Source organism: Filicampus tigris, chromosome 9 (assembly GCF_054856515.1).
Source record: "Filicampus tigris isolate MCC_2025a chromosome 9, RoL_Ftig_1.0, whole genome shotgun sequence".
Taxonomy (NCBI): Eukaryota; Metazoa; Chordata; class Actinopteri; order Syngnathiformes; family Syngnathidae; genus Filicampus; species Filicampus tigris.
This window is the reverse complement of record NC_141225.1, coordinates 8959504-8975452: the sequence shown is the minus strand read 5'-3', so window position 1 is coordinate 8975452 and position 15949 is coordinate 8959504. Positions and strand designations below refer to the sequence as shown.

Sequence of the window (15949 nt, the reverse complement as noted above, 5' to 3'; positions counted from 1 at the left end):
CCACAAGCTCCAAAGTTTTCCTCAGAGGAGACCCACTGAAAAAGAGCTGTGAAAAGAGAATCTTAAGAGAAATCTGAATTTGAGCATAATGAAACAATATGTGCTGAATGTAGCGACACTGGTCACCCCAATTTTGTTCATTGCAAAACCTGAAAAGATGCCAGCCAATTTCTGTGGGGCGGGTTTTTTTTTTCTTCAGTTTGTGTTTGGCAGTGTTGTGACACACCCCAACATGAACCACTTACACAAGACAAGCCTCTCTCTCAGAAGTCTTTTTTTTTTTTTTTTTAGCTAGCAGTGGAAGAGCCTACCTAGCCCATAGCGCTTAATATACCCTAATCAAATCAATTCTAAGATTAGACAAGAACATAAATGAAAAAAAGTCAGGTGAGTCAAGTCAGTCAATTTTCAACATTTTTATTATCATCATCTTCATAATGCAGGTTGGAAAATAAAAAGAAGCATTGTGACACTAAAGAGATGCTGCAGCAGCTACAAATGTACAAAAGAAAGAAAAAGAAACATTTCGCTTAGGGCAAACCTCATGTCGGGGAGCATTAAAAATTCAAAACAAACAAACAAAAACAAAAATCAAACAAAAATAAAATAAAAAACATTAAAATACAATGAAACAAAAAATTTTAAGCAACAAAATGATAAGAATAAAATAAAGTGAATAAAAATCAAGATCACATAATGCATATTAAAATAAACTAAAATAACATAAAATAAAAACAAACAAATAAAAACAAATAAAAACCAAATTAAACAATACAAAATGAAAGTACAAAACAAAAAGATAAACCTTAAAACAAACCTAATAAAATACACCCCAAAATAATAAAACAAAATGTAAAACCATAAAACAAAATAGAATAAAACTATCAAAATACTAAAAAGTAAAATAAAACAAAACAAAATCAAATCAAATTAAACACAAAATGAAACTAAATAAACTGGAAAAAAAAAATACTACAAAATGTGTAAAAAGTAAAACAAATAAAACAAAAAATAAAACCCAAGAAAAGAACACAAAGAAAAATGAAAACAGAATGACGCCTATTTTAAACTGAGAAAAAAAAGTCATTGAATTTGTTCATAAATAAAATTCATAATTGGCTGATGGACAATTGGCAAATAAAGTTGACCATTTAAAATATTTATCATTACTGACTTTACAAATAATATATCCACAATCGGTTTTTTTGTCTTTATTATTATTTATTTAACTTTTTTTTTTTTTACACAACTTAAAATGGTCAGGGGATTAAAAAAATGTTTTTCAGTAAAATGCATTTAATGTCCATCACACAGGCGATAAAAAATATCAACACAACCAGAAACCTATAAAAAATAAAGAAAATAAAAATACTGTAAATTCTAAAATTGACTTCACGGGAGACAAAATATTTTTTTTTTCCCATATGAATTACTTGAGACAATGCATTATTAAGTTATTATTATTATTAATATTGTTATTTTTATGTCCTTCCATATAATGAAATCCGTGTTCAGTGAATTTAGTTTAAAAAAATAAAAAATAAAACAAATGCGCGCACACACACGCCCACTCCCATACACACACTCTCAATGACGTACATGTATTTTTTTTTTTTTAAAGACAAAGAACCCTACGTGAACGTCCTCATTTGATACCATAAAAGTTGTATTTACAATCACACTGTGTGACAGCTCATTGGACCTACACAGGTCTTTAATATTTAAAAATAATGATAAAAATATAAAAAAAAGACACATGATCTTTTTTGTAACAATTTGCAGGCCCTTAAAGGAGACATATTATGCATTTCCCCCCCACAATCTTAAAACGGTTCTCAGGTGTACCCCAAAAATGGACAATTCTAAGCTTTTCTTTAAATCTTTCATTACAGATTTTTACAACACATTTTTATTACAGCATATTTCTTGCCATGCTATGTACACTCTTCAAACAGCTGGGTTAAAGGTAAACCAAATCCAATCCTCAACCCAATCAGCTGAGTCAAAACCATTAACCCAACTTTGGGTACAATGAACCCAACCAGCTCAAAATTCACAGCTACCCATCGAGTGTGTTAGGAAACAAGTCCGCATTTTCTTAGGGTGTAAGAAGGTAATGTGTGCTAATGCTAATCTGCTACATCATTGGTGGATACATGTGGGGGCGGTTTTTATGCAAATTCGCTCCTGTTGTGACATCACAGTGGGGAAGACGTGCTTAAGGGCTCGCCCATGCAGATTTTCGAAAATAGGTAGATAATTAAGACTCACTTGCTCGTTTAATTTCACACTTGGTGCGTGGACAGGCACTCTAGAGACCCAACTATTTGTAATACAACCATTGAAAGTAAAATATGGCCACAATATGTCCCCTTTAAGCAAAAACAAATGTAGAAGTGGGAGTAGATATCTTCTGAGAGCAGAGGTGGGGGAAAAGCAAGGCAGAAATAAATAAAACGAGTAACAACAACAACAACAACAACAACAAGAACGAAGTTTCTCGAATTAAAGCTGGATGGGGTCCCTGAGGGGACAAAAAGGACGAGCGCTCCACAACCCGTCCTCGCCTGCCACGCAAGTTGGGGACGGGGGCCTCGTAAGTGCTGATACATGACGTCGCCCCTCCCCGTCGCCCCGCCCCTCACCCGGTCCCTCCCAAAAAGTCCCATCACGAGAGGAAACGATGGCGTGGAGTGGCATGTTTGTATGTTTAAGTACACGTAGTATGTACACGTATGTAAGGGAGAGGGAAGGGAGAGAGGAGACGGTCGGTCGAGCCGATTGGTGGCCGCTTTTGACATCCCGGTGGGGGCTCAGGTGAGGTAGAGGGGCTTGTCCCTGCCTATCATGCTGCCGCTGCAAAAGACATCATAAGCCAAAAAAATTAGACCGATTGACACAAATAAAAACAGGACAAGTCTCAAGAACACAAAGGCAGGAGCACAAGTGATTTGGGATTTTGCTGGATCAAAACTTACAAGCATATTTTCTTGATCCTCTGTGAAGACTGACTAATATTATTGCGGCTTTCTATTGAGAGACTGAAACTGTCTCCGTATATCCGTGTGTCAGTGCTATGCGGCCAGGTGGCCAAGGCAGGCACACCAGAAGGGGCAGCCCAATGTCCAGTGAATTGAAGCAAAACAGTGTCAAAAACAGATGAATTTCTTTACCGTCTATTTACTGATGTCATTTATGCACGTTTTTATAAAGTACGATATTACAGGGTGCTATTTAAAACACATTAGAAACATTTTTTCATCAATTACTTGTGGATATTCACTATTTGCTTCCTATCGCCTGTGAATAGTGGGGAACCACTGTGTACCGAATAGATTATGCAAGAACCCTATTAACCCTAACCTGACTAAAACTACAATACTGATAATCAGAGCAAGAAGTTGGGGCGTCACTCCTCAACAAACGATGAATTCTCCCAAATTGTTCCGCCCGTTTGCACTTACCTGCAGTGGTTGCCGCACTCCCGATTGCAGTATTCCCCATCCCAGTCATGGCCCGGAGCAACACCCGGACCTGGACCGGGACCGGGACCCCCGGGCCCTCCTGGAGACTGCGGCCCCCCGATGCTCTTCTGATACTCGGACTGGAGGTGGGGAAAGCCCTAAGGAAGATGGAAATTGCTGAATATACATCTGGGGACATTTGAGGTAAGAGCCAACCGATTGCTACCTGCTGGCCCGGAGGCGGGGAGTGAAGGGAGGCCTGCAGGCCCATCTGGTGAGAGATGATTGGTTGGGACTGGACTTGCTGCATGCGGATTGGTTGGTTGAGCAGCGAGCTCTGGTGCAGGGACAGCTGCTGGTGGGGGTGGAGCGGCGGGCTGATCTGGAAGGAGGAGGGCGGAGAGGCACTAATGCTGGGCAGCATCTGCGATTGGCTGAGCGTCTGCGAGAGGGCGTGGCGGGGGGCGTGGCCGGCGTAGCTCTGCAGATCGGCGAGGGGGAAGGCCCCCGGTCCCAGGTATGGGGAAGAAGGCTGGGGAGGGGGCGGAACGCTGTACAGGGAGGGGTTGGCGGGCAGCATGTGAGGAGACGCTTGGCTTGTTTGGGCACTTTTTGGCTCCACGGGGTCGTTGTATGTCTGCGGAGGACAACAACGACAGCACTAGGAATTGCTTGCTTTTCTTCATCATAAGTGCAGCTCATACTGTAGCATGTCCGTGAGTATTGTAATCGCTGTTTGTATGCGTTGCTTCACACACCTGAGGCACGCATGCACACACCTGATTCAAATGATCACGATTGTTATCCAGTTTGTGCAGACTTTGCTGACCTGCCCTCGTGGAACACGATTGGAATGTCTATGGCATTTCACATCATACGTTAGCGTTAAGCTAGCAGACTTTCCTTCGAAAAAATGATACCGTTTTCGTGAACGTTTTGGTTTTTAAATTACAATTTTTCATTTTCGGTGCTCGCAGATTGTTACTGCGTTTATATGGACAGCATTTCTTTAATCCGATCAGAGTTCGGATGAAAATTAAGATCGGATGCACTGTTTTCATGGGCGATAAAAATATTCGATTAGGACTTGCTTGTTCATTCATCACACTTTTGATCAGAACAAATTATTTTGACATGCGCAGATTGAAGAAATATACCTAACCACCCCTCTCGTTCTGAATAAAATCTTGATTGGAATGGGCTTGATCGGGTCAGATTATTCCGAATGGGGTGTGTAAATGAAACATTTCTATTCCGATCAGGTTTTTAATCTGAATAGATGTGTCCATAGAAACGTATAGCCAGTTTCACTTAGCAACATGAAATATGGAAGACACGTCTATCATAAACAGACCTACTAAAATTTCTCAAGAATATATGCTTGAAAATGCAAAGGAAGTCAGTAATTTCAATTTGATTTTAGGGTCATTTTTCAGGCATCCTTCAAAGGCAAACTCGTTTAATGATTTTGTCAGATTGCTGCTAAATTTGGATGCTAAATAACGCAAACAATTTGAAATTTGGCAATTGGTGTTGGCGGAGCATTGAAGCGAATTTTGATGACTCACCATAGAACATGAAACGCTAATAACGTCACTCCAAAATTCCACTTTGGGTTACGTGCTAACTATGACTGCTATTTTGAACTGTTCATAATTCCTTCCTCTCTGACTGAATCCTCGGAAGGCTGACTTCTGAGATGTTTTAGGAGGCCTTTCCTGACTTTTTTTTTTTCGCTTTCTAGTAGAAGCCTAGAGGTTTTGTGCTAACACTGACTGTTATTACGCTGGTTAGATGTTTTCTTTGGTGTCATTTACTGTTCATTTGTACAACAAAAAGGTGATTGACAACCACATGTCTGTTTCATTCTGTGAGCAGATGCTACAGTATATATTGTCTTTTCACTGTTCCATCAGGGCTTTTGTTTTTTTTCAGATGGCCGTTCATAGGTGCTTTTGTCACATTTGAGGATAGCCTTGTATATTTTGCAAGCGATTGTGCGACTGGCCTTATTTTTAGTAAAATATTGCCACATGCTTGAGGCACCGCTGCGAGTTTGCCGCAATAACAAATGACGATGAACTGAAATTAAACTATAATCATCATTGCGCAGTGGTAACGTTAAAGGCATCGACTAGTCGATTAGTCCGTCCAACTCCTTCGATTAGTCCGTCCAACTCCTTCAGTTGACCCACAGAAACATCTCACAGTCACACAGGAAGAAACCATTTTAGAGACATTTTCCGAGGGTCCTTCAAAGACGAACTTGTCCTTGAAGTTTGATGATGCTCCATAAAACACAAAACTGTAATACCTCAACTCCACAAGGTGAGAGCTTGATCAATTGTCTTTTGTGTCTCCCCCTTACAAAGTGTAGATGCAACAATTCTGCATCTGATGCTCAGACTTGCTTGCTAGTCTCTATGCAGTCTTTAAGGCTATTTTGCAACTCTGGCCTCTTCTACACAGCCCGTTCAAGTCCAAGTCAGTAGATCATGCGAGCCAAAACTATCTTAGTGTGTGATATTGTAACAGCAAAGTTTCAACGGTGTGAAATATGCCAGCGTGAGGCAGCGTGCCAGCATAAGGCGACTAAGCGCGACCAACAGCACGCTCCATTGTTCCAACAAACAATCACGTCTCTCTGCCAGCGTTATTACTGCTCGCCTCGTTTTTTTCTCCTTTCTATACATACACAAAACTAAAGCATACAACGCCCACATTCACTCACTGGATGAAACATTTCTACTGTAATATATTTACTTTGCAATAGTGCGCCTGGTAATTGAGTTAAGTATGGAACCGATCACGAGATGTATGTTCAAATAATTAAGTCATCATATACTGTATTTCCTTTGCTAATTTTTGCTTAAGCAATATATTTAAATAAGGGTTAGGGTCAAAATACAAATTCATCCCAACCTTGTAGCGAACTGATAAAAATAACAATAACATATTGTTAATTATACTACTAATAACAATAAAATGGTAAAAAGTAAATAAATAAATAATACAGTTTTACGGTGGCGCAGTGGTCGACTGGTTAGCACGTCCGTCTCACAGTTCAGAGGTTGTGGGTTTGATTCCGGACCCGGCCTCCCTGTGTGGAGTTTGCATGTTCTCCCCGTGCCTGTGTGGGTTTTCTCCAGGTACTCCGGTTTCCTCCCACATTCCAAAAACATGGATGGTAGGTTGATCGATCACTCTAAATTGCCCAAAGGTGTGATTGTGAGTGCGGATGTTTGTCTCTGTGTGCCCTGCGATTGGCTGGCAACCAGTTCAGGGTGTCCCCCGCCTACTGCCCAAAGACAGCTGGGATAGGCTGCAGCACTCCCCGCGACCCTCGTGAGGATAAGCAGTATAGATAATGGATGGATGGATGGATACAGTTTTCATTAAAAGGTCTTCGTCAAAACTGCATTAAAAATAATGTTACTTAAAAAAAAAATTAAAATACAATCAAAATTTAAAATGACAATAATTAATAATGATAATAATAATAATAATAATAATGCATAACTTTCAATAATTGGCCTTTGTAAAACTGCATTAAAAATCAAAAATAAATTTTGTTTTATAAAATGAAAATAGGAACTAAACTAAAGCTTTGCAATAATTTGCAAGTGTACCAAGTATTACAAAGAGCTATTCTTTTTTATTTTTATTTTTTTTATTTTAAACATTAATAATACCAAACAATAATAGCGTATATTGATTAATTGATTCACAATAAGAGCAAATAGAAAGCATCAACATTTATTCTAATGGTACAGCAAATTTGTATGTGATGTGATCATGATAAAAAGATGCCAAGCTGACTTTCTACTGAGAGATGAATGAACGAACAGCTCTGCGAACACACAAGCAAATGTGTGTTCATCCTTCTCTATTCCTTCAAACCTTCCGTGTGTGTGTGCGTATGACATACAAGCACTCCTTCTCATTAAATGTCAAGCGGTGTTGGAGTGATGTACACCCTACACCATTCCCTCGGAATAATCAATGCAAAGGCATGAAGGGATGGATGGATGGACAGGTGATGGCAGGGCCAAATGGAAAATGAAATAGTGACTTAAGAAATATGGCGAGAGGAATTTTTACTTAAAGGAGGATCGGTCATTCAATCGATTTCCAATTTATCCGGGGAAAACCATCCGAGGCTGAGAGTCATTTTTAAACCAGTGATGGTGAAAAGACTTTTCCCTCTGGATTCCTCGCACCAGAGAGCAGTTAGCGACATTTGTTGACGAAACAAAAAAAAAAAAAAAAGGCAACAGGTGCACGGCGAGGATGCGCAGCCACGATTACCTCCATATCCACTTAGAGTCAAAAGACTCATTTCAATCATCCCGCCATTTGATTGGCTGACAAAGTTTTTATTTTTGACTGGCAATCTTGTCAATGTATAGCGTCAATCAAGACGTAATTGATCTTAGGCAAGCAGCTCTGAGTCGAAAGCGCACCCGGCGTCAAGAGGCTGATGAATGGACTATTCATGCCTCAATCAAGGTGCTTGTTTCGGGGGAAAGGAAACGAGGCGCGCCGCGGACGGGTGGGGCTTAGTATGGAAATGTCACTTGGAGTCGCGTTTGAAAAGAAAACAATGCAGGAAGAACGTGGAGAAATGGAAGGTTTGAAAATGTTTCGTGAGGAAGTCACAAGTGGAAACGAAGATGAAAAAAACGGATTATGATGCATCGCATGTGATTATTTTCGGGGGGAAAAAAAATCTCTTTCCAAGATGTAAACAAATATATACATACAGATATATTAACATAAATGTGTATATTTATGTTCATTCGTTATTCAGTATATGTGGTCATTATACAGTATTCATTTAACTAACTTGCTAAGTAACAACTAACTATGTATTTACAAAATTACTAATAAAATGACAAATCTAAAGAAATAATGTTTGTATTTATTGCTGTTCATGGTTTTAACTGATTAGATTATTTACACCGTCGTACGTGGAAACATGGAGAAAGACGTTTATTTTCTGAAATGGTGTGGCGAGCAGAAGATGAACAAACAACAAACACCTGTATGTCCCATCACACACAAATACAAATGCCTCAGTGCAGCAAATGCTTCCTTTTCTTTCTCATGGTCTAATTTATCATCCTTTACATCACTGCTGACCCATGTATATCAAAGATATGACCTACACAGTCACACTTACAAACACATGCACACACTCAGTTACCTTGGAAACCAGACTGGCTCTGTAGGCAGCCAAGGCTTTCAGGTACTCCTTTTTAGCCGCCTCTGTTTTCCTCTTGTAGTTCTGTGAGAACAAACAACAACAACAGTGGCAGCTGATTATAAGGTGGACACACATCAAGAGGTCAATACGTGCTCAGACACAATTACGATGTCCCGTATGTATCATAATTAGGGTTGGGCATCGATAACCGGGAATCGTGTGGAACCGGGACCATTGTTCCAGTTCTCCCGGAATTGTTCAGATTTTAGAATGTTGATGCAAAATTTCGATTCCTAATTAGCCGCGCGGAAGAAACACGAACCAATTAGGACGGATAAAAAACGGCGCGCAGCCCCTCCTGCTGCCGAAGCTGCGGTGTGGGTGCAGCTCGCCCCCACTGGCTGCTCCTCTCGGTCAGACCCCTCTACCCGCTCCATAACGGCGAGCGCGGGCCGCGGTGGTGACTCTGGACTTTCGCCAGGCCTTTCCCGCGGATCTCCCGAGCTGCGGCGGTCGCTGGGACCCCGGGTTGGCAGCAGTCGCCCTTCACGGGTTCGATGATCCTGCCTGGGCCGGCCCCGTGGGCTGCCTCGGGCGGCGCATAGCCTTTGAACTGGTGCAGCTCCGGACCCAAAGTCATGATTGGCTAATTATGTCTAATGCCAACATTGAGCCAATAAGTAAAACTGGAACTAAAACAGAGAGTCAACACAAAAATGGACATACCTAGCTAATATTTAGATTATAGCATACACGGATGCAGCATATACATAGGTACATACATAATATACACATACAGCATATGGTGACATAGACTACATAGATTAAGATATATTTTCCTTGCTTGCCCTTAAAATGCAGCGTTGTGTTTGTCATATATATTTTTTCTTTCTACATAAAAAATATTTGGTGAGCCCATCAATCTGTGTACAGTAAAATGCTTTAAACTACCAATCACGGCTACCCTGTTTTCTGAAGATGAGCCGTGATTGGTCGTTACCTGAGCCCTGAGCAGTGGTGATGTCATTTTCAGTCGACAGAAGTGGCAAAGTGACCGCCCCCAGAGATGGCTAAAAACGGGTGGATTAACTCATATTCCACAAACGCAATATTAACCAGAATGCTGTTTTTCAACCAATGGGCCTGTTGGGAACATATTCCTGAAAAAAATATGATTGGGTTGATTTCCACTTTAAGTAATTGCTGCATTATTGTATTTTCTTGAGCTTTTCAAAAATAGCTAGCTAAACTAAACTAATGATGAGCTCAGACTACACGGTTGAAGCCCTATTTGTAACCGACAGACACGTTGCATACAAACGGTCGATTTTTTTTTGTTAGGAGTTGCGAAACAAGCAATGTTACTTCGTGTGGTGTGACATGATCCAAGACTGCTGATTTGACTCACTAAGAGACTATATAACTCTTCAAAGTTTCTCACTTCCTGCATGTAGTATGTCTGAATGTTGTTTCTAAGATTCCTGTCACAAAATGTTTTAAATAACGTGAGCAATAGTGGTAAATGAAAAGACCTTTTGATAAAATTGCATCCAAATCTCTTTTTTTCAGTGTGGTTCCATGTAGTGAAGTTGTCACGGGTAAGTAGTGATTCTACTCCGGAGCGCTGCGTGCGGCGGGGGGTCATTTTCTTTCCAAGAGGTGGTCTCGAATAACCATTAAGCATTCATGCGCTACGACTGCACGTCGTGTATGCTGTCAGCCACTACTAACACGGAAACAAACACGCACAGACACACTCCAACAAACAAGATGGATACAATCTCCCGCAAAACAGCTGATGTTTATCCTCTCACTCGGCTCTATTTACAACATGACTCTTTACCTTCCATGACATATGCACAGAATGTGACTATTTTTGGGAAAGACATTTGATTAAAGAAAAAATGATACCCTCCGATCACAAAATTGTCTAATCGAATTGCAATAATGTTAATATTTATCCGTAGTTTGCATACCTAACATTGAGAAATGATCATTATTTATTGATTAAGTTACTTAGTTATTTGAAGACACACACAAACAACAACAAAATTTTTATTCATCAAAGATTTTAAATTTCAATTTTAAAATACATTTTTTTAAAATTCTACTGGAATTTATATTCAAGACATTTTAAGTAACTCGAAAAAAAAAAAAAAAAAAAAAAAAAAAAAAAATATATATATATATATATATATATATATATATATATATATATATATATATTGTATCAACTCAACTCAACCTCCGTCCTTATTCATAAATTTATCATCCTCCGTCCCCGTCCATCCTTGTCCTTTTAAAGCACTTCCGTCCTTACATTTCAGCACCCCCCCCCCCCCCCCCCGATCCCCAGAGGACAAAAATAGAATAAATAAATAAACTGTCCGTGCATGACGACGTGGGAGAGAGGCTAACGGCAGAGGTCTCATAATTCATAAACATTATTTTAAGCTCATTAGCTGGCTAATGGCTCTATAAACCTCTGTGCACATTTTCTACTAGTGATGTTTAAAATAAATAAATAAATAAATGGGAACTCGTTTTCTTAAAGTAGAAAGCAACTGTAATATATTTATCTCACTCCCGCACATGTGCGCAAATGTTCACAAGTGTTTCAACAATGTTTAAAATGTTATTTTCTTATCAAACATATCCTAATATTTTGAATTAATAACATATTTTTACAAATTAGAAGTTGTTTTGTCAGTTTTAATTCTGCTGCTTTTTCTGCTTTTAGATTTTTGTCGAGGTACCGTTTCGGTACTGGCATCAAGGTATTCTTTCACAATTTTGGTATCGTGACAACGTACAGAAAGTATTCAGACCCTTTGAATTTTTCACTTTCTGTGTAATTGCAGCCATTTGCCCAGATCAAAAAAAGTTCATTTTATTTCTCATTAATGTGCACTCAGCACCCCATCTTGACAGAAAAAAAACAGAAATGTAGAAATGTTTGCAAATTTATAAAAAAAAGAAGCTGTAAATATATGTACATAACATGGATGTACCAGCCAGGACATTTTTCCTTGTGCTATCACTAGCATCAGTGTTAATGTTACAGCTTAACGTTGTTGGTATTAGAGACAAAATGATATTAAAGTTAACATACAGGCACGATGTGTCCATTTATATTTACCACAATGTAAATGACACTTCGCATCTGTAGGTGGACCGTAGGAGTGAATTTTTTCCCCCCGGCCACTTAAAATGAACGTCTCTCATGACTCCCAGCAGCTTTCGTTTCAAATTAATTTCAACACCGCAACGATTTGCACAGCGACACTGACTTTTTAAATAAATTACCCTTGCCTAAGGATGTCTAATTACCACAAAAAGAGCGGATTCATTAGCCGACGTCGGGAGGCTGCAGGTCAGCGCGAATTAAAGCCGCGAGAGGCGAACGTACGCCACCGTCGCCACCCCGACACAGAGGAGCACCGCTCGAATTAGCCTCTTAATTGTAGCTTAATGAAATGCGCTTGTTTGATAAGCACTTAATTACAGGAGACAATAACGTTGCACCCTGCTGACAGCCAGCTGAGTGATGAGCCCTGGGCATGAAGAAGAAACAACCTCAACTAACGATTAAAGCTGTGATGAACAAGCGCTCACACCTGCTTTTCCTTGGCGAATCATCAAGTGACATAAGCAAAAACTTTATAATTCAGCACATTCCATCTGTCTAGGATTTCTGCTTCCAATTGGGGCTAATTTTGGCAAATTTCCTATTTGGAGTTTGTCAAAGAATTGAATGGGGCCTGATCAATTCATTAGCTGGCACACACGCTTATCACAGTGTTCAATTTTTGAGCATGTTGAGGACCCGAAATGGGGGTAATAACCCGATATAAGCAGATAAAGAGCTTACAGAAAACAGATCCAGTATGACATTTAATAATAATATTTATCCTTCACCTTCACAATACTTCAGTAGCCACATTCTTTCCTGTGCTTCAAAAATAATGAAAACGTATCTTAACCCCAAACAAAAGAAAGTGCTTTAGTGCTTCTGGGGCGGTTTTAACATGACATCACCTTGAGGACAAAAACAACCCAAATAATTCATTGATCTCGCACTGCAAAGCCTCTGGGAATTAAAAGGAAGAAAGTATGGTGTTTTAACAATAATAAAAAGGCAAGTATAAACATAAACATGCTTAAAAGAAAACCCAAGGACAACACTGTCGACTACACAATCGCAAATCGAAAAAGGCCACAACAAAGAAACTTTTGTCATGGTTGAAAGAAAATAACAGCCCGCTGCAGCTAATTGGAAAGTGCTGTTAACACAGAGCAATTGACAGTGTCCTTGAACGCACCAAATAGCTACATTGGTAGCAAATGGAGCTGATTTAATTATTTACCATTGATTCATTCACTGTGGCTTTATTTATTACAATACATATGTTATCCTTTTAATTAAACAAAAACATTTGCATTTCCGTTAGGATTATTTGTGGGCTGTAGGTTCCGAACAGCTGTGTTGTCCAATAGTGGTGTTGTTCTCTATTAGGGGTGTGCATCTCTCCAATAAAAGATACATTGATACGTATCTCGATAGATAAGGGGTGATACAACTGAAAGACGGCTCAATTTGAATGTAGAACGATTTGATTTGGTTCGATTCAGTGGAATTTTGAATACATTCGATATGGTAGGTCACATTTCGAGGCGGTATGTTGCAATGAGTTTCTTCTTGTCGTTTTACATACATATGAATTAACTTGGCAGTACAGCAAATGTGGCATTTCCTTCAAAGACATCTCTGTCCAGTAAAATATGATTCGATATATATCTCGATATATTTTAAGTGGAAAGATTTAATCAATCTATCTATCTATCTATCTATCTATCTATCTATCTATCTATCTATCTATCTATCTATCTATCTATCTATCTATCTATCTATCTATCTATCTATATGCATCCATCCATCCATCCATCCATCCATCTATCCATTTAATAAGGATCATTTATGGGTATAAGTTTTAGCTTTTATGGCTCATGCCATAATCATTTGTCATGTTGGAATTTGCACTGCTGGACAGAATTCTTTTATGCTCTATTGTGATTTATTAATTCAAATGATTTACCTATTAGTCAGCTCTGGAAAGAGAGCAATCAGCACAACGATGGCCGAGGCACTTTCTCGCCATAATAACGCCATTAGTACAATGATGAGGTGACACATTTGATTAAACTGACAAATGAGCAAACAAAATGGGAAAAAAAAACTATCAGCGAAATGGCAGGTTTGTCCTTCTTTTCTCTCTCTCTTCCCAGGCAACGCCGTGAATGTTTTTGGAAGCATCCGGCAAGTGGCGGGTTAAGCATGGTGGCAAAACAATAACATTTTAGCAGCAGATGTCCTTGAGGCCAAACCAAGGACACGGATGCAATTGCTAATCTCGTATTCCCCGGCGTGATCAAATCACCCAGCAACACATATAAATAAAAGGACAGGAAATGAGGAATTCACATTCAGGGGTGTCAGACGCCCAAATGAAGATTCATGGCAAGGAGAAGCAATGGAGGCGGCAAAAATTAACTGCGAATAAAAGCGACGGACAGCCTCCAAAGTCCGGCACCTCGATGGTGTTTGGTCATACACAAATTTGTATTTGTGTACCACCAACTTGAGGTCTTTTGAGAGCTTTTACTCAAACTACAACTAAAAAATCTGTCAACAAGTAAAATCATCAGTTATGTTTTCTTCAGGATTTTTTCTCCCTTTTTTGTGAGTTTACTCATGATAGTCGTCAAACTAAATTTAATATGCTCAAGGATACATGCTTCGGGGGCCAAATGATGTTTTATAATGAGTCATCAAACTTCACCTCCATTTACCTGTAAATGGCAAAAATAATCCTAATAAGGTCGCTTCCAACCGAAATTCTCATGTCTTATCTAGCATGAGTCTTGAGACTTTTTTTGTGGGTCTACTCATGATGCAAGGTTCAAATTTGGACCCTATAGATGGCCATAATGGCAAACGTTCATTATGTTGTCGGACATAGTTGCTTCAGACTTTTTTGTGGGTCTGCTAATGACAAACATGCCAAACAAATTTAACGTGGCTAAAAGATACATGTTTTATAAGTCATCAAACTCACAATGGCAAAAACAAGTGTTGAAGAACAACCGGGAATTGCCAAAAACACCTTAAATTGGGTACCAATAGTTCAATTGAGGGCGGCGCGGTGGTTAGCACGTCCGCCTCACAGTTCAGAGGTCGTGGGTTCGATCCCGGCCCCGGCCTCCCTGTGTGGAGTTTGCATGTTCTCCCCGTGCCTGTGTGGCTTTTGGTTTGAACACACAGGAAATATTTATATAAATATATATAATATATACGCCCTGCAATTGGCTGGCAACCAATTCAGGGTGTCCCCCGCCTACTGCCCTAAGGCTCCCCGCGACCCTTGTGAGGGTAAGCTGTATAGATAATCCAGCGATAAGATTGTTATTATTTTTTTTTATTATTATATTCTTGGGCGGCACGGTGGTCGACTGGTTAGCACGTCCGCCTCACAGTTCAGAGGTCGTGGGTTCGATCCCGGCTCCGGCCTCCCTGTGTGGAGTTTGCATGTTCTCCCCGTGCCCGCGTGGGTTTTCTCCGGGCACTCCGGTTTCCTCCCACATTCCAAAAACATGCATGGTAAGTTGATTGGACACTCTAAATTGCCCCTATGTGTGATTGTCAGTGTGGATGTTTGTCTCTGTGTGCCCTGCGTTTGGCTGGCAACCAATTCAGGGTGTCCCCCGCCTACTGCCGGAAGACAGCTGGGATAGGCTCCAGCACGCCCCGCGACCCTTGTGAGGAGAAGCGGTATCGATAATGGATGGATGGATGTTTCAATTGATAGCAAATGGACTAAGTGCCTTGGTTCAAGTTGTTTATGAAAGACCCCTGGAAAAGGCCAAAGTCCCCCTTGAAATGCCAATGCAAACAAAAATGGTTGACTACCTGTGTCTTTTCGGGTATGGCTTCTTGAGACTTTTTGTGGGTTTACATGTCAACCAAATTTCCATTGCCAAAAGGATACAGGCTTTGCGGACTGAATTTTGAGAAAAAAAAGGCCAAAATTCCTCATGAAATGGACGCTGAAAAACAGATCGGTTGACTTCCTACATCTTTTCAGGCACGGCTTCTTGGGACTTTTTTGTGGGTCTACTCATGATAGACATTCCTACCAAATTCCAACTTGCTAAGTGAAACTAGTTTTGGGGGCTGAATTTTCAAAAATAATTCCAAGGTGAAGCGCCCAAACCAATTCTG

The 15949-nt window shown here is 39.9% G+C and overlaps 1 protein-coding gene across 2 annotated transcripts in view; it reads right to left on the bottom strand.

Annotated features, from left to right (window-relative positions):
- Window positions 1-401: 401 nt before the first annotated feature.
- The window catches only part of tox2 (TOX high mobility group box family member 2), a 111447-nt gene continuing 95899 nt past the window's right edge, over window positions 402-15949 (bottom strand). For both annotated transcript variants that reach the window (XM_086041538.1, XM_086041539.1), the window contains 4 exons: window positions 8671-8751; window positions 3691-4101; window positions 3465-3622; window positions 402-2856 (listed from right to left, as the gene is read on the bottom strand). In XM_086041538.1, the coding sequence (XP_085897664.1) occupies window positions 2814-2856; window positions 3465-3622; window positions 3691-4101; window positions 8671-8751 (693 nt within the window). In that variant the 3' untranslated portion in view covers window positions 402-2813. The remainder of the gene's footprint in view (window positions 2857-3464; window positions 3623-3690; window positions 4102-8670; window positions 8752-15949) is intronic.